This window comes from Salvelinus sp. IW2-2015, linkage group LG17 (genome assembly GCF_002910315.2).
Source record: "Salvelinus sp. IW2-2015 linkage group LG17, ASM291031v2, whole genome shotgun sequence".
Classification (NCBI taxonomy): domain Eukaryota; kingdom Metazoa; phylum Chordata; class Actinopteri; order Salmoniformes; family Salmonidae; genus Salvelinus; species Salvelinus sp. IW2-2015.
The window spans coordinates 16,678,258-16,699,521 of NC_036857.1; the positions used below are offsets into that span (position 1 = coordinate 16,678,258).

At 43.6% G+C, this 21,264-nt stretch overlaps 3 protein-coding genes across 3 annotated transcripts; all 3 read left to right on the plus strand.

The window, feature by feature from the left end:
* Positions 1 to 2,867, plus strand: hspb7 (heat shock protein family, member 7 (cardiovascular)). Its single transcript, XM_024006671.2, has 4 exons — positions 1 to 88; positions 1,288 to 1,467; positions 2,338 to 2,471; positions 2,565 to 2,867. Exons 2-4 carry the CDS (start codon positions 1,302 to 1,304, stop codon positions 2,742 to 2,744), a joined length of 480 nt encoding a protein of 159 aa, XP_023862439.1. The 5' UTR covers positions 1 to 88; positions 1,288 to 1,301; the 3' UTR covers positions 2,745 to 2,867.
* Positions 2,868 to 3,760: 893 nt separating this feature from the next.
* zbtb17 (zinc finger and BTB domain containing 17) lies at positions 3,761 to 12,022 on the plus strand. The gene is made up of 15 exons (XM_024005812.3): positions 3,761 to 3,924; positions 5,446 to 5,675; positions 5,934 to 6,113; positions 6,309 to 6,626; positions 6,716 to 6,805; positions 7,009 to 7,262; positions 7,483 to 7,625; positions 8,012 to 8,312; positions 8,450 to 8,537; positions 9,814 to 9,930; positions 10,106 to 10,226; positions 10,300 to 10,430; positions 10,847 to 11,119; positions 11,309 to 11,398; positions 11,654 to 12,022. The coding sequence occupies exons 2-15, from the start codon at positions 5,471 to 5,473 to the stop codon at positions 11,998 to 12,000; spliced, it is 2,658 nt and encodes an 885-aa protein (XP_023861580.1). The 5' UTR covers positions 3,761 to 3,924; positions 5,446 to 5,470; the 3' UTR covers positions 12,001 to 12,022.
* Positions 12,023 to 15,106: 3,084 nt separating this feature from the next.
* On the plus strand, positions 15,107 to 21,177 carry ddost (dolichyl-diphosphooligosaccharide--protein glycosyltransferase subunit (non-catalytic)). Its single transcript, XM_024005476.2, is given in 12 exon segments — positions 15,107 to 15,288; positions 15,291 to 15,325; positions 16,561 to 16,687; positions 16,792 to 16,878; positions 16,989 to 17,092; positions 17,298 to 17,392; positions 17,514 to 17,607; positions 17,740 to 17,888; positions 18,023 to 18,170; positions 18,355 to 18,475; positions 20,267 to 20,373; positions 20,539 to 21,177. Coding segments are annotated over 12 exon segments (1,266 nt in total). The 5' UTR covers positions 15,107 to 15,239; the 3' UTR covers positions 20,689 to 21,177.
* The last annotated feature ends 87 nt before the right edge of the window (positions 21,178 to 21,264 follow it).

Genomic DNA, 21,264 nt, shown 5'->3' on the forward strand with positions numbered 1-21,264 from the left:
CCATACAGAGCTTAACTTTTATTGCCCTTGATTCATCCATTATTTTGGGCTTCTCCTCGTGGATTAAGGAGCAGTGAAGCTGAGAAAAGTAAGTCAATTAGTTAATTAATTGCAGACTGTTATTTACAACCATTTCAGTGGACAATGTTGATTTGTCGGGCAAAGCATCATCAACATTGACGAGTGGCTCAAAGAGACTCAATCAGAAAAATGTTCCATTGATGTCCTGAATTCCCTACAGATATTAATAGCTACTGTGCCCTCCCAAACAATGTCACCTAATCCCTGGTGCAATCATCAGTCCTCCACCAACGGCTTTGTTTTCATGGACATTCTTTCCACATTGCCTCTTCTCTGAAGTAAAAAAAACAACCCATTGAAATGGGTAGATGAACAGTGTAGCCTAAATACTAAGAAAAAATGACAGGAATACAACAGGTTAGCTGCACTTTATTAATTCATTAGAAACAGCATATTTAGAAACGGATACACAGTTGTTACTTTATTTAGATATGAACCTCAAGTACTAATTGTTTCAAATTAGTTACCACTAGTTTTGTAATAGTAATTACTTGAAATAAGTATAATAACACCAATTGTAACCAATATGTGTGTGAATAGCAGGCAGCAGAAGTTTTATGGCCAAGAGCACATGTTATGTAACCACTGATTCACAATATGATCAAATATCATGACAAAAAAGAGAAAATGATGCTTACAGAGGAAAAAAAACTAATAGAGGGAGAGTAGAGGAAAGAAGTAGATCACTATTTGGGGTATTGAGTGTCTGGAATGGCAACTGTTGACTCATCCCCTTCTCTTGCCTTCCTCTCACCGTCTCTCTCTCTCTCTCTCTCTTTGTCAGAGCCCCTCTCTCTCTCTTAACCTCAAGCCCTCATCGCCCATAACTTTTCCGACCCCAGACCCGCTCTCTCTCTCCCTCACATGATAAATATAGCTCACTGTTATCCTTCAGAAACGCACACGTGACCCCCACCACACACAGAAAAAAAACATAGCTTGGATCCAAATATATAAGAGCCTGTATGTGTGACTGACTGGCTATGCTCGTGGACACACTTAACCGACACACTTATCCAAAAGACAGACACAGACACACATTTTTAAACAGTGGGAAAGTAAAGATAGCATTTTACGAACTACCCGAAGATCTGCCCACTTCCCCCTGATGTAAACTGAGTGGACTGGGCAAAGACTGAACAACAAGGATATCTTCCCTTTCTCTCGCTCTCCCTTTAAAAAGCGGATCCTTTTCCCACCTCTCAGGCAGACAGCCATCAATGAGTGTGACCAACTCCTCTGCCTACCGATCGGAGCGCAGCTTCCAGCAGACCTCTTCTTCCTCCTCATCCTCCAACAACCCATACATGGAGAAGAGCAGGGGGCTCTTTGCAGAGGACTTTGGCTCTTTCATGCGTCCTGGAACGGATGCCTTGGGATTTCCCAGTGAGTTGATTTTACATGAATTCCCAATTGTGGACCAGCATAACATATATATATAGCTATACATGATATATTAGGTTGTAATATTCTACTTATTCCATACATATAGTATCAAATGCCATTGCTGAATGAAATTGTCTGTGGATAATTCATGCTGTATTAGATGTGTCACACACGTGTATTCATGTGTGTAGATTGCCTGCTGAACTCTCTTTTAAGGCTCTGCGCGCATGTGCTTCCATGTGTTTGACCCGACAGCTTCTCAACAGGACAACACAGGGAAAATGGGAGGGTTGTTTGGTGGGTAGTAGCAGTAGGGCAGAGCAGGGTATGTTGGTGCTGTGACTGGTATGCCCGTGCCTCTGGAAAAGGAGGAGGTGTCTGCCGATGGAGGGAAGACAGGGCGGGATGGGAGGGGGGATGTTGGACACACTGCCAGCGCCGTGACCCCACACACAGAGAATGACTGGGATGAGGCCTAGGAGAGGACGGGCCAGACTGTTGCATATTAACCAGCATACACATACACTGTCAAACTGGCCATCATGTAGCCAAAGCAAACAAGTAAGAGGCACACAGGCAGCTCACACAGCTAAATGCTCATTTCCAATTTGGGGACACACGTTAACTAATTTACATTCTAACACAACACTTTTTTTAAATAATTAATGCATAGACAATAAACAGGCCAAACCTTTGGACTGTGTGTGAATTTATTTTACATATGAATGTTTTTAAGGTGCATCTAAGGTTAAGTAAGAATGCTCATCTTAGTTATTATCTAAGGATAAGACTGATTGGGCTGCACTCAACCAGTCAAGAATGGATAGCTCTCAGTAAGCACATTACCATATGTCTTGGTTGTGTTTCCAGGTCGGACAGGGACAGCAGGGAAGATCAAGACAATGGGAGACAGCTACCAGTTCACAGTGGACGTCCAAGACTTCTCTCCAGAGGACGTCATTGTCACCACCTCCAACAACCAGATCGAAGTACATGCAGAAAAGGTGGGCATATCTCTTTTTAGTGACAACTAAATTCTCTGTGATTTTGAGAATTTTATCTTGGTCATTTTCTCATGTCTATCTTCACTTCAACAGTTGGCAGCGGATGGCACAGTGATGAACACTTTCACCCACAAGTGCCAGCTGCCTGAGGATGTGGACCCCACCTCTGTGACATCATCATTGGGCACCGAGGGAACGCTAACAGTCAAGGCCCGTAGAAACCCATCCAAGCATGAGCTCACACAGACCTTCCGCACTGAGATCAAGATCTAAGAAGACAGACTGGACTCTCCCATGAGCCATGACCCCTGTTCCCTCACTGCCTGTATTTTGTAATGCTATATCCTGTTTTCTCATTTCATGTCTTTATCATTATATGTTCATTCTGCCCTTTAAGCTGGATCGTTTTTTTAAACGTCTTCCTCTTCTGCCATACCACCTCCTCAAAATACCACATCCTCCAATAGCTGCCTTGGATTGACAACAGTTAGCCTAATTTGTTCTTGTGTTTTCCCAGTTATCACACATCACCTCCACACACACACACACACACACACACACACACCACACACACACACACACACACACACACACACACACACACACACACACACACACACACACACACACACACACACACACACACACACACACACACAAATGGAGAATGCTGGGGGGAGGATGGCTCATAATAACGGCTGGAGCTGTGTGAATGGAATGGCATCAAACCATGTGTTTGATGTATTTGATACCATTCCACCTATTCTGCTCCAGCCCTTTCCACGAGCCTGCACACACACATCCATCCATCCATCCATCAACTAATTATTGCTTCTTCTACTGAACTCTACAGATACTGCTACCATTGTACATTGTAATAGTTGTGTGAATAAAGTAGTTGATTGATTTTTCATTTAGAGAATATAAACGTTTGTGTGCATCAATGTATGATGTTTCATGTTTGTCTATTCATGGCTCAGAAGACCTAGGCCAGTGTCAGAAAAAAGAAAAAGTGCACACCACACAGAATGGCCATAGCTAAATTTCAATTGTCTTACCACTTTCAAACATTTACACCTAAGATGTTCATTGTTTTTAGCATGTTATTATTGAGTATTAAAAGAACATATACAAGTTTGGGCACAACGTAGTAGTGAAATAAATTCTTACTGTGAGAACCATCTTGAATACGATCAGGTTTAGTGCGCCATCACATGGCCATTTTTAACACCATTCCACGCTCAGAAATAAAACTGCGCATGCGCATTATGTAAACTATCCACCCGGCCACTATCAATCGATCAGAGAGTGGAAGATGGTGGTGAATCGAGTCTGTGGGGCTAGATCGATCACCGAAAAACTCGATTGAACGAATTCAACGGATTGTGGGAAAATATTACGAAACAACAACATAACAAGCGTTTGGAGTGGAGAACTCTGCGATTCTCGAGAGGTAATTTTAATGCAATGCTTTTGAAAGATGGCGTATGCTTAAAGTACAGAACGAGGCTCTAAGGACTAGCAGAAAGAAAGGCCTCTCTATAGCCAAACGCCATCTTGTTTGTCCAAAACATGCATGTCTAGACACGCTAAATTAATCCCGGATAGCGAGGGTAGAAGGATATAGGATTCGTAATCAATCTTCTGCATCGTCAAAAAAATTATTTATGAAATTCCTTAAATGACAAATGATTTGCGCACCATTGGTGTAAAGTCTGTCGCATCGATGGTTAAGCTAGGACTTTTAAACAGTCAATTGTCGATATAGGCCAACTCTGACTTCTTTTTGATAAGTTTAATATTGCATTGCTATAATTTCTATAAAACAACAACACCATAGAGTACCACAGAATGAGTCATAATACCCATAAAACCTACCAGTCAAACAGGGAAATGGTTCCAATCGTTTTCCCACCATTTATTTGTCCCCATAGTGGATTTTAGAAACATTTCAAATAAGAGCTGTGATTTGTGTAGGCTTACCCAAGCGTGACGTGTTGATAACTGTGGAAATCTCTCTAAGGTGCCTTTTATAAATATATTCACCACCCAAAAAAATAAATGCTTATTATCTGCTAATGGGGCTATCATAAAAAACTACAAATGCCATGATGATCTGGACGAGACTACCAAATCAAGGCAAAGGTATGAATCTCTGGATTAACTATCTAATGTTAGCTAAATTTAGTCATCAATAAATTGGCTAAAAAAATTTACTTGACAATTCTGTGAATGGTCTTGTGCAAGTTTTAAATTGACACAATACCTGTTAGCAAAGGCGTCAGCTAGAGATGATGTCTACTTTGATGCTAATTAGCATTTTTGAATCTGAGAGTAAATAGAGATTAATATATTGATAAGAGTCACCTTGTCCGAGAGAGATTTACAGAGAGATTTACATGGTTATCAATACATCACGCCAGGGTAAGCCTACGCCCCTATTTTAAGTGTTTCTGAAGTCCCTTATGGGAAAAATTTATGGCGGAAATACAATTGGAACTGTTTCCCTGTTTGACTGCTAGGTTTTATGGGTATTATGAAACCTCCACTGTGGGGCTCTATATCTTGTGAGCCCCCAATTATTTAGTTGTCAGGAAATGTCAAATTATTAAATTACATATGATAAATGCACTGAGAAATAAACCAACCGTGTGTGATTGTATCATAATTATTAGTCATGTTTTAAGTGAGAATCAAATTGTATTTGTCACATGTGCTGAATACAACAAGTGTAGACTTTACCGTGAAATACTAACTTACAAACCCTTTCCCAACTATACAGTTAAAAAGTAAGAAATTAACAAAATGATAAAAACAAAATAGTAACACAATAAAATAGCAATAACGAATCCCCTTTCCAGACATGTTTTTGTTTAAAGTTCCAAACATGTAGGTTAGTTTGACAGTGGTAATGTGTTGCCTCACCTGCTTGACTAAGTAAAATAAACTGTAACTCTATCCACTGTGTCAATAGCTTCCCAAGGCGCCCACTCTCCAGGATGGACTTTCCCTGGCACAGTGGCAAGGTTTTGGAACAGCTCAATCACCAGCGTCAGCTGGGCCTGCTTTGTGACTGTACCTTCGTGGTGGACGGGGAGGACTTCAAGGCCCACAAGGCTGTGTTGGCTGCCTGCAGCGCCTACTTCCGCACCCTCTTCCTGGACCAGAAGGATGTGGTGCACCTGGATATTAGCAACGCAGCAGGTACATAAGCCTTTCCCTGGTTGATTAGTTAGGATGTCTGCAATAAGTGGATGTCTGCTGTTGCCCTTAAAAGTCTTGTTCGAAAATGATAACACTATTACGAATTATGGTATTTCCCACCTAAGACAGAAATATATGGAGGGAAAACACTGAATTATTTGCTTTACCCTAATATCCAAGACCATGTTCAACATCATGCTTAGGTTATCTGCCTCAGTCACAGCATGGCTCATGGATCCATCCCTGTGTATTCTACAGGTCTGGGCCAAGTCCTTGAGTTCATGTACACGGCCAAGCTGAGTCTGAGTCCTCAGAATGTGGAGGATGTGGTGGCGGTGGCCACGTTCCTGCAGATGCAGGAGATAGTCAATGCCTGTTCTGCCTACCAGTCTCTGGCAGTCTCCACATCATCCCAGACAACACAAGACTTAATTGACCGTGAGTACAGTACAGATCAGTTCACAAACAGTGGTTATTAGTACACAGTCATTAGCATGCTCGCTTTAACAAGACCACTAATGTTATCAGTACTTTCTTTTGGGACAGCTGAAGCAAGCACACTGATTTTCTTCAGGAAATTGACATTTTCTGGTTAATATTGTTCTCACCCATCATTTCTTCCAAACCATAAAGACAAGATTGAGGAAGGAGAGCAAAACACGGAGAAGGAGCCGTCAGYGACAAGGTCACATGACGAGGAAATCCCAAACCCCTCAGCAGAGGATGAAGGGCCAAAGGGCGTTCAGGAGGACCCGAAGGAGACCACCCCCGACGATGGGCAGATTTCCAGAAAGACCCCAGACAAACAGGCCCCGGGGAGAGGAAGACCCCCRAAAACCTCCACCCACGCCACACAGAGAAAAGCTGCAGCTGAAAGTGAGGAGGTGGAGAGCGCCGCCAAAGATGTGCCTGAGTTTCAGGATGACCCCTCGGATGCGGACTACACGCCCAGTATGTGAATAATTTGTCTTCATACTTTTCATTGATGGTCTGTATGTTTGATATTGCTGTGCTGATGAAGATTTATTTTGTACTTACAGAGTTGCCATTCAAGTCTGCAGCCGGTAGGTCTTACATGAGCACCAGGAGAAGAAGGACAAGGAGAGCTCCTCGACGCAACCTCTCACAGGGTAAACAAACAGATTGACTGATCTTCCTAGAAGTAATTACAGATCTGCCATGACTGGATAGGTTAAAGCTACCTTGCTTTCTCCTATCCAATCATGTCGGATCAGTGACTACTTCAAGGAAGGGAAGATGGAAGGCTATATTTTCTAAATATTTGACTGCAGTGGGCCGCAGTGTCTGATGGTTATGCAATTCCTATTCATAGATAATGACTCCAATGAGGGGAGTAGCGCACCAAAGACAGTAAATGAAGAGAAAAAAGAGGTGGAGGAGGGTGAGATGGAGGAGGAGGAAGAGGAGGGAGGTGGTGAAGAAGTAGACGAGCAGGAGGATGAAGGAGATGAGGGAGAAGATGGCCAGGGGACGGAGAGCGGAGAGGAGAGGAATCGGCTACGGTTGGGTGCTGTCACCGACCGCACCGAGTCACGGTCCTACGGCTCTGTGACTCACAAGTGTGAGGTGAGAACCGTGTGCTTGTTTATGTGTGTGGTTACTTTGCACACTGTGATTAAACATGGAAATTATCAGCTTGAATGTTTTTTCATGATCCATTCCCTATTAGAGGACTTATTGTTTTAAACTGTGTTTGTATGTTTTCCTATCAAATAGAGGATATTGCATTTACACTCATGTAATTGGGGGTTGCGCATTTTTTACTTACGTGCCATGTATTTTCTAGGACTGTGGAAAGAAGTTCACCCACACGGGGAACTTCAAGAGACACATTCGCATTCACACAGGAGAGAAACCTTTTAGCTGCCGTGACTGCCACAAGGCCTTCTCAGACCCGGCTGCCTGCAAGGCTCACGAGAAAACACACAGGTTCGTATCAAGCTCATCACCTGTCTTTCTCTTGGGCATATTGACAAACCATTCCCGTTGTCCTATTTCTGGGGCCTTGTTGATGTTCTCTTTACAGGAATGATTGGTTTACTTTCTTATTTTAGATTTGCTTGAAGAGATCTACCCTCTCTTAATGTTCAAAAACAAGACTTTGTATGAACGAGGCGATTTGTGCAACACATCCCCTTGTAACTTGTTGATAATAACGATGATCAAATTGATAGTGAATTAAAATCAAGACAGTCATAAAAATCTGAGTTTCATTACATCAACATCCTCTCGAACCTCTCAACACCTGAGTAAGTATAAGTAAATATAAGTAGCTATATCTTACTTAAATATATCTTATGTCTCTCTCTCCGTAGCCCCCTGAAACCTTACTGCTGCTCCTCATGTGGGAAGAGCTACCGGCAGATCAGCCTGCTCAACTTGCACCGGAAGCGTCACACGGGCGAGGCCCGATACAGTTGCAGGGACTGCGGCAAGCTCTTCACCACGTCTGGCAACCTGAAGCGCCACATGCTGGTGCACAGCGGCGAGAAGCCGTACCACTGCGACTACTGCGACCGGGCCTTCTCCGACCCCACTGCCAAAATGCGCCACCTGGAGACACATGATGCCGACAAGGGCCACAGGTGTCCGCACTGCGACAAGCGGTTCAACCAGGTTAGGACCACTACTAAAACACGACTACACTGATAGATGTTGTAGTGTTTTTGTACAACCCTGTATATAGTTTCTCTCTATCCTTGCATTGAAATGTTGAACTGTACTCTAACCTGGCTATTCCTCTGTTTGGACAGACTGGGAATCTAAAGGCTCACCTGAAGATCCACATCACAGACGGCCCTCTGAAGTGTAAAGAGTGTGGCAAACAGTTCACCACCTCAGGTAACACCAGACTTCTGGGCTTTTAGTCATTAAGCGTCTCAGAGAGTGGGAGTTCTGATCTAGGATCAGGCCCTCACTGTCCATGTAATCTTATTAATTATGATCTAAAAGGCAACACTGATTCTACATTTACATTTAAGTCATTTAGCAGATGCTCTTATCCAGCGCGACTTACAAATTGGTGCATTCACCTTATGATATCCAGTGGAACAACCACTTTACAATAATGCATCTAACTCTTTTAAGGGGGGGGGTTAGAAGGATTACTTTATCCTTTCCTAGGTATTCCTTAAAGAGGTGGGGTTTCAGGTGTCTCCGGAAGGTGGTGATTGACTCCGCTGACCTGGCGTCGTGAGGGAGTTTGTTCCACCATTGGGGTGCCAGAGCAGSGAACAGTTTTGACTGGGCTGAGCGGGAACTGTACTTCCTCAGAGGTAGGGAGGCGAGCAGGCCAGAGGTGGATGAACGCAGTGCCCTTGTTTGGGTGTAGGGCCTGATCAGAGCCTGAAGGTACGGAGGTGCCGTTCCCCTCACAGCTCCGTAGGCAAGCACCATGGTCTTGTAGCGGATGCGAGCTTCAACTGGAAGCCAGTGGAGAGAGCGGAGGAGCGGGGTGACGTGAGAGAACTTGGGAAGGTTGAACACCAGACGGGCTGCGGCGTTCTGGATGAGTTGTAGGGGTTTAATGGCACAGGCAGGGAGCCCAGCCAACAGCGAGTTGCAGTAATCCAGACGGGAGATGACAAGTGCCTGGATTAGGACCTGCGCCGCTTCCTGTGTGAGGCAGGGTCGTACTCTGCGAATGTTGTAGAGCAAGAACCTACAGGAACGGGTCACCGCCTTGATGTTAGTTGAGAACGACAGGGTGTTGTCCAGGATCACGCCACGGTTCTTAGCACTCTGGGAGGAGGACACAATGGAGTTGGCAACCGTGATGGCGAGATCATGGAACGGGCAGTCCTTCCCCGGGAGGAAGAGCAGCTCTGTCTTGCCGAGGTTCAGCTTGAGGTGGTGATCCGTCATCCACACTGATATGTCTGCCAGACATGCAGAGATGCGATTCGCCACCTGGTTATCAGAAGGGGGAAAGGAGAAGATTAATTGTTCTAATGAATAAGATTACATGGGAGGACCTGATCCTAGATCAGCACTCTTACTTTTACACACTTTATGAACACAGGCCCTGGTCTCTCTCTGTGTTGATATATATATATATATATATATATACTAGTCTCTGGTCTTCGTATTGGTATATAACTGTAGTTTTGTTTCCCAGGGAATTTGAAGAGACACCTGCGTGTTCACAGTGGGGAGAAGCCCTATATCTGTATGCACTGCCAGAGAGCTTTCTCCGACCCCGGGGCGCTACAGAGACACGAGCGCATACACACAGGTAACAGTCCTAGAAATTGATTTATATGACTGTTCACATTTACCTCTTGCTTTGTACTGTGTAGCCTTAACATGTGTGTAACATAAACATGTGCAAAAATAACAGGAAATGCCTGTGCAGTTCATCATAGGTTAGAGACTGTAATGTAACTGTAGTATGTGTGTGTCTCCTGTAGGGGAGAAGCCATGTCTGTGTCTGATCTGTGGGAAGGGGTTCACCCAGGCCAGTTCACTCATCGCTCATGTCCGCCAGCACACCGGAGAGAAGCCCTATGTCTGCGACCGCTGTGGCAAAAGGTAAACAGACACACGCACACAGTATGATCCTATTGATATAACAGAGCCGTTTATGTCCTCTCTCCGACTTCAGGTTTGTCCAGTCCAGTCAGCTGGCCAATCACATCCGTCACCATGATAACATCCGGCCACACAAGTGTCACATCTGCAACAAGGCGTTTGTCAACGTTGGGGATCTCTCCAAGCATATCATCATTCACACAGGTAGGAAGTACCATTGTGAGTGAGCAGAAAGTGAGGTTCCCTGGGAGTAGTGGATATTAATGTATAGTCACCCTTAGCGACGTTGACAGAAGGCAGATTTTTTTCTGGTTTTCAGGGAAACATTATTTTCAACCTAACTTCCGTTTTCCCTGAAAAACTGAATTTGGGACTCTGCTCAGGCGTCTTTCTATGTCTGCTTCTGTACATTAGGTTAATGGATAGTCAAAAAATAGTATATAATATGTAAAAAAAAAATGGAATATAGGTATATTTCCAGTGAAGAAAACAAAGCTGTTGGGTATCTGGGTACATTATATCCCCTCTGTCTTTAGTGTCCCTCCAACCTCCTTACCCTGAAGTATAACATTAGTCTACATTCACCCTTCAAGTCATTTTTTCATCCCACCATCCCCTAGGAGAGAAGCCCTTCCTGTGTGACAAGTGCGGCCGCGGGTTCAACCGCGTTGACAACCTGCGCTCCCACGTCAAGACCGTCCACCAGGGTAAGGCTGGGATGAAGCGCCTGGTGGTTACCGGGGGCGACAGCGACGACGGGGGTGATGAGTTTCACGGTGGGTCGGCCTCGGAGATGGACGACAACGAGATCAACATCGTCACCGTCACCACTGAGGACATCGTCACCCTGGCGACAGAGGCCCTGGCTGGCAGCGCTGTGGCCCAGCTGACAGGTCAGACCAATAGCATGCTGGGTAATGAAGTTCAGATAGGGGGAGGAGAATGGTGGTATGCAATGGATGTGACTAATAGGAATGAGATGAAYGGAATGTGGCTGTGTGAGAGTAATAAAGAAATGGACTCGGAATAATGAAGAAAATTCTCCTGTTGTGAACGTTTCTATGGATTCTGTCTGTTTCCAGTGGTGCCTGTGGCTTCACCGGTCTCAGCAGACGAGACGGAGGCTCTAAAAGCAGAGATCACCAAGGCTGTGGAGAAGGTGCAGGAAGCAGGTGAGACTGGCCAACACAGCTTTGATCAGCTATTACTATTCATCACTTGGATAACACGGAATGTAATATCAGTATTTTTTTTGTTTATTAATTCGACCATTTAAAAAAAACAAGCACACATAAAACTTAAAAAGCCATTCATGCACATGAATAAAATCATCGAGGATAACACACAATAAAGTCTGGGACTATAGATTATACTTCCTTATACACATACTGTAAATCCTCACCATCAGTCTTCTCTGTCCTTCCCAGACCCCAACACTCAGATCCTGTATGCGTGCGACTCGTGCGGTGACAAGTTCCTGGATGCCAGTTCACTGGCCCAACACGTGCGAATCCACACAGCCCAGGCTCTGGTCATGTTCCAGGCTGACTCGGACTTCTACCAGCAGTACGCTGCTGCTGCAGGAGCCACCGCCGTGGGGGAAGTTGTTACCACAACCTGGCAACCCACCTCCGAGCAGGTCATCCAGGGAGGGGAGCTCGTCTTCCACACCCGTGAGGCCGAGGAGGAGGAGGGGGGAGAGGTGGTGGCCCAAGCTGACTCCCAGCCGGAGGGGCAAGATGAGGCTGTGGCAGAGGGAGAAGAGATGGTGTGAGAGTCAGGCTTGGGGAAGAAAAGTACATTGAAGAACTGATTATATCTGGTGTGTAAAGACACCCCAAGTTACAGTGCGTTGAGTGAGTAATTAGTCATAATTTTTTACAATTTCCTGCCCTGTGTAGGAAAACGACAGTGAGATTTCTAATCACGAGTTAACATAATCATTAATAAACTGTAATTTGTAGAGATTAGCAAAGCATTGTCAGCCTCTTCTGACATAAATTCCCCTAATTCTAGAATCTCTTTATGCGGTAGCAGAAGTATGTAACATGCTATAGTCAATTTTGCACTGTATGTTTAAAATGTATATTATGAAATATAGAAATGGGCTATTCATTTAGAAAATCTTCATGCGGTATATCCCAGGGCGGAAAGGTCGGTTGATACATCACACCACTTTTGTTTTTCTTCTCCCTGACAGTAAAAAAACAGATAGGTAGTAAAATATTGCCTACAGATTCCTGCCTTGTTTTACTGAGATAGTGTAAATGTTCCTCTCTTAGTTTAGGTATTTTAGTATACTTCATTGAAGTATTTTCATTAAAAGCACAAGTGTACATAAACTATTGATAGACTACTTTGTGTAGTGCTACTAGCATTTTGAGTGAGAAGGACTTTCTAGTTGTTTCTCTTTCACATTGCACGTCCATGGTCGACAGGCAAACAATGTAAATGCTGTGCACGTTGACGTTTGTTCTATATCCGACTAACATATTATAATTACTCTTTGTGGAGAGAACTAGAAAACTGAAATCACTTCCTATTGGTGGGATCCATATGAGAAATGACAATTTCTCAATGATTTGTAGCACTGACTGGGTAGGTATTAAGAAGTACAAGAAGTCATTAACTGACTATGTATGCTAGCCTATATTAGCATAAAAAATATGTTTCCTTGAGAAAGCTTAGTTTAATGGCAGCAGGAGCACCTAACATCGCATACCAATGTGTGTAGATTATGATTATATTCGGTCCTGGTTGATACTAGTTCGTGCAAATATTTTTTTAGTTGAACAATACAGACTATGACATAGACCTTCTGTTTTAAATTAAATCAATGGCTGATTAAATATGGGGGGAGGGGGAGAATGTATAAAAACTACCAACTGATCAATAAAGACGACTACATCAAAACAGAACTGAGTTGCTCGTTTTTTTTTTTCTTCACTGTTAAATGTATGTGGTTGAACCTAACACCACACGTGTTKCTTTGGGGAATAAAAAAAGTTCAGTAACACTTAAAACTGACRGGCATAATGCAMTATACACTGCTCAAAAAAATAAAGGGAACACTTAAACAACACAATGTAACTCCAAGTCAATCACACTTCTGTGAAATCAAACTGTCCACTTAGGAAGCAACACTGATTGACAATAAATTGCACATGCTGTTGTGCAAATGGAATAGACAACAGGTGGAAATTATAGGCAATTAGCAAGACACCCCCAATAAAGGAGTGGTTCTGCAGGTGGTGACCACAGACCACTCTCAGATTCCCTCTGCTTCCTGGCTGATGTTTTGGTCACTTTTGAATGCTGGCAGTGCTTTCACTCTAGTGGTAGCATGAGACGGAGTCTACAACCCACACAAGTGGTCAGGTAGTGCAGCTCATCCAGGATGGCACATCAATGCGAGCTGTGGCAAGAAGGTTTGCTGTGTCTGTCAGCGTAGTGTCCAGAGCATGGAGGCGCTACCAGGAGACAGGCCAGTACATCAGTAGACGTGGAGGAGGCCGTAGAAGGGCAACAACCCAGCAGCAGGACCGCTACCTCCGCCTTTGTGCAAGGAGGAGCACTGCCAGAGCCCTGCAAAATGACCTCCAGCAGGCCACAAATGTGCATGTGTCTGCTCAAACGATCAGAAACAGATCAATGAGGGTGGTATGAGGGCCCGACGTCCACAGGTGGGGGTTGTGCTTACAGCCCAACACCGTGCAGGACGTTTGGCATTTGCCAGAGAACACCAAGATGGCAAATTCGCCACTGGTGCCCTGTGCTCTTCACAGATGAAAGCAGGTTCACACTGAGCACATGTGACAGACGTGACAGAGTCTGGAGACGCCGTGGAGAACGTTCTGCTGCCTGCAACATCCTCCAGCATGACCGGTTTGGCGGTGGGTCATCATGGTGTGGGGTGGCATTTTTTGGGGCCGCACAGCCCTCCATGTGCTCGCCAGAGGTAGCCTGACTGCCATTAGGTACCGAGATGAGATCCTCAGACCCCTTGTGAGACCATATGCTGGTGCGGTTGGCCCTGGGTTCCTCCTAATGCAAGACAATGCTAGACCTCATGTGGCTGGAGTGTGTCAGCAGTTCCTGCAAGAGGAAGGCATTGATGCTATGGACTGGCCGCCCGTTCCCAGACCTGAATCCAATTGGGCACATCTGGACATCATGTCTCGCTCCATCCACCAACGCCACGTTGCACCACAGACTGTCCAGGAGTTGGCGGATGCTTTAGTCCAGGTCTGGGAGGAGATCCCTCAGGAGACCATCGCCACCTCATCAGGAGCATGCCCAGGCGTTGTAGGGAGGTCATACAGGCACGTGGAGGCCACACACACTACTGAGCCTCATTTTGACTTGTTTTAAGGACATTACATCAAAGTTGGATCAGCCTGTAGTGTGGTTTTCCACTTTAATTTTGAGTGTGACTCCAAATCCAGACCTCCATGGGTTGATAAATTTGATTTCCATTGATAATTTTGTGTGATTTTGTTGTCAGCACATTCAACTATGTAAAGAAAAAATATTTTAATAGAATATTTCATTCATTCAGATCTAGGATGTGTTATTTTAGTGTTCCCTTTATTTTTTTGAGCAGTGTATGTCGCAATTGGACAGAATGTATGACCCACTTGTGTCTTTTTATATGATTATGCACCGTATTGCAGATCATTTATTGACGAAAAAAATACAACAATTGAGTATTCGCACATATATTACAGAAAACCACACTCCCTCATAATAAAATAAAAGTGCACTGATATGTTCAGTGTCAAACTTGAATGCACGGTGGACGCGTTCTTGTGTGCGATTGGCTGAATCCTGAGGCAAAGGTAGGTCTACTGCTAAAGCTGACGTCGCTTATTTCCAAAATGGCGACGCGGACATCAGACAGACAACGAGCCGGGGTAGTTCTACGTTATTATCCAATAAACGGACCTTAAGCATGGCTCAAACCAAATCCAGACTGTTGGAAACAATTTTATTTTCTTCTTAACAATATCGTCTATGATGCACATGGCATTGGCTGACGGAAAGACACTCGTTTTGTTGGACAACTCAACATCAGAGACACCCATTCAATCTTCTTCGCAGTCTGGCAGGTGAGAAGGAATACTCATGCTTTTCTCAATCATTGATACTTAGGTAGCTAGTGGTTTCACAATATTACAATATCAATAACAACATGTTTTCCTTCAGATATTAATCTAAGTTAGCGCTCGTATCTGTTCACTACTAGTAGCTAATCTTAGCTAGTTTTGTTAACGTTGCATTGGAAAATGTGTCACTGCTGGGGCGTGTGGCACTGATTTTGGTCAAATAGTAGCTAGCTAGCTCCATTGTCGACGTTGAAGACGAAGATGGCTCGTGTTGATGATACATTTACTAGAAGAGGTGGACCAAGTTGAGATGCTGGCCAGGTGGATAAGGTATGATATAAGGCAGTTTATTAAAGTGTAAAGATATCTGAAATAGCGTGCACGGACCCTTTCATCAAGCTCAAATGGAACTCTCTGCAAGAAGCCCAGATAACAGAGTGCATATACATTTTATACAGTACAGAAAGTAGGTTGAGTCTGGAAGTTCTGGTCCTCTGGTTGGTTCTGATGAGTTGGGCGAGGTCTCTTCAGGCTAGTATCACTGTCCCATTGGCTCTGAGTAGAGTTCTTTGTCTTCAGAAATGTTCAGCTAAAACAGGAGATTAGGTGTGTGCGTAGATGTTCCTATTTTGACATTTCTGTGTGTCTCTGTAAAATGTTCAGACTGAAGAGGAGTTTTTTGTGTGTGCGTAGATGTTCCTGTCTTATCTGTGTTTATGAAAGGTTTACGTCAGCCCTCTGTCCTTGGGTATGTGTGTGTCTCAGTACTCGTGAAATACAGTACAAGCCCCTTTTCTTGTCAGTGTTGATAAAGGTCTATGTCAGCCATCTGTCTCTGGGTGTGTGTGGGTCTCAGTAATCTGCTTTATGAGTTTGTGAGAAACCCTGTTTGGAAAGAAGTTAGTTATAACATGTAATAGCAAATATGCTTGTGTTATAATAAATGATATTTATTACACTCGTATCTGTCCACCTGACGGATGTTAGCTTTTTGCACTAATTGTGATTGTAGTGTACTGCTGAGCTACATCCTGCACTTTTTGCAGACCCCACTGCGCATGTGATGTTACATGACGTTTCCCAAATGCTAATCCAAGGCAATACACATTTTTAATACAAGCATCCCTCAAAGTAGTGCATTGTTTATATGCACTAGAAATGACTGGTTAACAGCCTATCCTAGGGGATCAAATGTGTAAAGCAAATACATTTGCAGCGGGCTGATGTAGCTGTTTCTTTTTGCAGATCGTGGTTTTGACCTTTCATTCAAGACTGCAGATGATCCTTCACTTTCCCTGATCAAATATGGCCAATTTCTCTATGACCACCTCATCATCTTCTCCCCATCCGTGGAAGGTTAGTTAATATTGCAGTTCAACAGTTTTGTGGCATTTCATAACTTTCCTCAGTGACTCTTGTTACAAAGTTTAAACTATTTAATGCATATTTTTTCCTTTAAGACTTTGGTGGCAACATCAATGTTGAGACCATCACATCATTCATTGATGGTGGAGGCAATGTCCTGGTGGCTGCTGGCTCTGATATTGGTAAGTGCAAAGATGGATTATTCTTCCATGATGCGTGTAAAAACCACACACTTGGGTTCTTCATTTACACTGGAACTAGTGCCATTGTCTTGTCCTCTCTTTTGCCCTAGGTGACCCACTTAGAGAGCTGGGCAGTGAATGTGGGATTGAGTTTGATGAGGAGAAGACTGCTGTAATTGACCATCACCATTACGATGTGTCGGACCCTGGTGAGGTAAGCAGAAGAGATGTAGATAACATTCTAATGTAAACCTTTAAGCTGTCGTTTTTGCAATTGCTTATAGAGGCACAATGTGTTTGCACACCTGTCTGGTAATGTAGACTTCTCAAGAAAAGATGTGGATTGAGTGTCCATTTGAATTACAGAGCACTTGAGGTGGGTTATGATCATAAGATGTAAATGTTTTTCCTTCCCCTAGCATACCCTGATTGTTGCTGATCCAGAGAATCTGCTGAAGGCTCCCACTATTGTTGGGAACCCCAGTGACAAACCCATCCTCTTCAAGGGTGTTGGGTGAGTCTACCATTACACTGGAGAACAATTATTGGCTCTTCTAAACAAGGGTTATTACTACACTGGTATTGGGTTGTTTCCCATGGTGAAGGATTGTCGTCATCTTCTCCCCTTCTCCCAGCATGGTGGCAGACCCAGATAACCCCCTGGTCCTGGACATCCTGACTGGCTCCTCCACCTCCTACTCCTACTTCCCTGACCGACCCATCTCTCAGGTAATACCAGCACTGTTTCCTTCCTTATCAAACATTCTCCTTTGAAAATGTAATAACTTATGTGCATGTATAAGGTGTTTATCCCTGGAACGTTATATTTTGGTTGACACTGTTCTCCTTCTTTCTGGACAGTATCCCCATGCTGTTGGAAAGAACACTCTTCTGATTGCTGGACTCCAGGCCAGGAACAACGCCCGTGTGGTATTCAGCGGCTCACTGTACTTTTTCAGCGACGCCTTCTTCAACTCGGCTGTGCAGAAGGCCACACCTGGCTCCCAGAGGTAACTCTCTCATAGTGTTTTTCATCATCTGCTCTGCAATTGCCTGRCCTACTTTTTTACTTTAATTGTCCAATAATCACCCATGTATTTCTAGAAACGGAACTGTTTTAATTCCTGTCTTGCACCTCTTGAAGGTACGCTCAGACTGGGAACATGGAGTTGGCTGAGGCTCTGTCCCAATGGGTGTTCAAGGAGGCCGGCGTACTCCGGGTGGGAGCTGTTACCCATCATCCTGTGGGCGAGAGCACCCCTCCTGCAGCCTACACCATCACAGACCTTGTGGTGAGTCACTTAAGGCCATGATTTAATCTATGATGATAGTATTTAGCAATTTTTATGTTTATTTAACGGAACATTCAAAGTTGAAAATATGCCCTTTGAGCTCATGAGTGAGCATGAAGATATTAGTTTTCTTCAGCTCCATCAAGTGGCATGGCATTGTTTCTGTCCCTTACTTCCGACACAGGAGTACAGCGTTGTTATTGAGATGCTGTCCAAGGGCAGCTGGGTTCCCTTTGACGGGAAAGACATCCAGCTGGAGTTTGTGAGAATCGACCCCTTCGTCAGGACCTACCTCAAGAAAAATGGTATGAACATTTCACAGACATGACCATCACAGACATGACCAATGTTCTCTTTAAGCAGTCCATGAAGAAATACCTGCCCCTGCAGAGATGCACAAAATTCAACTTCTCTGAACTTGACTAGATTTTCACCCTGTTGGTTTACAATATCTTTCAGATCAACGTTTCCCTCTACTGTGGGAATTGTGATCGACTCAACATAATATCAGCCCCTTTCAATGCAACATACCGAAATAAATCAAACTATGAAATAGTGTTTTTGTTGTAGGCAGAGCGCAGCTAAATGAGGATTCTACAGGCACGAGCGATTACAACTCACGAGTAGCCTAGATGCGCTTGTTTTGAGATCAAGGTGCAGAGCCCGTGTGCACATTTGTTGATATTCTTTGCTAGTTAGTGAGTTATTAGCCCAGTTATAGCTAGTTTTTGGTCCGCAATGGAGTGATTGCTGCCTACAAAATGCATGAAATGTGTACATTTCTAGCCATCTTTGAAAAGCAAGTCAGGTTAAGAGGGGCAGTATTGTATTTTGAGACAGGCTTGAAGAATCTAATGGGCAGAGGGTAGCATACATTTTTTTGTCTGATTCTCTGTAATAATTGTATGGGAATAATGAATATAAGGTGGTTTCTTGCATCATACAATACATTTTCAGTCACATACTTGTCTGAAGGACAAGTGGCTTAAAAAGTTAATGTCAAGCTCTCCATAAAGTTTTAAAAAGTCTCATGGAATGTAGGCCTACATTGAACACCACACATTGGCGGCTACTGTAGGCTGTGTCATAGAATAGCTGTTTTCCATGTGGAAATGTTATGGGATGCCTTTTCTCCGTCTTTGATGGTAGGCCATTCTGATAGACTTACATTATGATCAAATAGCCACTGTAGCTTAATTTGCCACTGTTAAAACGGTAACTTAGTAGGTACAGGCTCAGTGTAAACGCATGCCGGACGTTGCACAAAATGTTCACAACATTCAAGTTTCCTCTCAGCAGACCTGAAATATGCTCAGTGCTGGCAAAAAATAGAGGGAACGTTGGACATTAATTTTTTTCCATGATTATTTCCATAATTACATTTTTTGTTGTAATTCTCATGAGGCAGAATAGTTTTCCAATAACCCAAATCAAAGAATTGTATTCAAAAGTGTGCATCCTTAAACCCTCAAAGTTCTACAGCTGCACCATTGAGAGCATCTTGCTTGATATGGCAATTGCTTGGCATCCGACTGCAAGGCGCTACAGAGGGTAGTGCGTGCGGCCCAGTACATCACTGGGGCCTAGCTCCCTGCCTTCCAGGACCTCTTAGGGCCTTCCTCTGGTGGTGTCAGAGGAAAGCCCTAAAAATTCAGACTTCAGRGACCCTAGTCAGACTGTTCTCTCTGCTACCGATACGTCAAGTCTGGAACCAACAGGACCCTGAACAGCTTCTACCCCCAAGCCATAAAACTGCTAAATAGTTAACCAATATCTACAACGGACTATCTGCATTGACACTTTTTGCACTAACTCTTTTGACTCCTCACATATGCTGCTGTTACTGTTTATTATCTATCCTGTTGCCTAGTCACTTTATCCTTAACTATGTGTACATATCTACCTCATACCCCTGCGCATTGACTCGGTACTGGTGCCAAGTTATTGTTACTCATTGTGTATTTATTCTTCATGTTATTGCTGCATTGATGGGAAGGGCACTTAAGTAAGCATTTCACTGTTAGTCTACACCTGTTGTTTATGAATCGTGTAACTAATACAAATTGATTTGAAGTGCTGTTTTTTTCCCTTAACAGGAGATAAATACAGCATCCAGTTTAAATTGCCTGATGTGTATGGAGTGTTTCAGTTCAAGGTGGACTATAACAGGCTAGGCTACACACACCTGTACTCCTCCACTCAGGTGAGGGAACTGTTACATTAAAACATGTGTTTTGTAATGGAAGGCTCTTGAGTATATCAAGGGCTACACCAGCTAATTCATTGCACCTATCACACTATAAGAAAACACAATATAGTACTGAACTGTAAGGGGCTCATTTGCTAATGTATGCATCCACTCCCATAGGTGTCGGTGCGACCCCTGCAGCACACCCAGTATGACCGCTTCATCCCCTCCGCGTTTCCTTACTACGCCAGTGTCTTCTCTATGATGGGAGGACTCTTTGTCTTCAGCATAGTCTTCCTTCACATGAAAGAAAAGGAGAAGTCAGACTAGGGTGATAAAAGTGTATTCAATTAGGAGGGAGGGCTGGTAGATAATGGGGTGAAGGTTCTTGGTTGCTTAAATTGTCTGTCAGAGCCTGCAAAAAGAGTTGACAATTGTAATTTTTGCTTCTATGTTGGTTGTGGGGGCATTTAATTAGGGCTTTGCAGGCCAACTTACTCAGCTTTTGTACTAAAAAAACAACTTTCATGTATAAAATAATCACTCAAATTATCTGTGAGCATTCTAAAATTCTGTTGGGAATTGGATATTGTTGCTTCCAGATCTCAATATCAGGTGAAGCACTTGTTTGGAAACATTCCATGAATTAGTTGTTTTTCCCCCACCCACTTGTACGAGGATAAAAACATATTGATGTGGAAATGCACTGAATATTTTAGTTGTGTCTGATAAAATCTGTTCCTATGGTAAGCCTAACATGTTTTCAACTACTAGAAAGTTAAACAAGTCCTTGAAAGCTACAATAAAATGTTGACATGACATTATTAGTCAATAACATATCCTGCAGTTGGACAGGGCAGAACATATATTACAATTAATTTTGTGGCGAAAATATCAGTTCCTACA

Coding starts and splice junctions, on each gene's coding strand:
- hspb7 (XM_024006671.2), top strand. CDS start 1,302: ATGAGTGTGACCAACTCCTCTGCCTACCGATCGGAGCGCAGCTTCCAG. Junction 1,468..2,337: donor GGATGCCTTGGGATTTCCCA/GTGAGTTGATTT, acceptor TTGTGTTTCCAG/GTCGGACAGGGACAGCAGGG. Junction 2,472..2,564: donor TCGAAGTACATGCAGAAAAG/GTGGGCATATCT, acceptor TCACTTCAACAG/TTGGCAGCGGATGGCACAGT.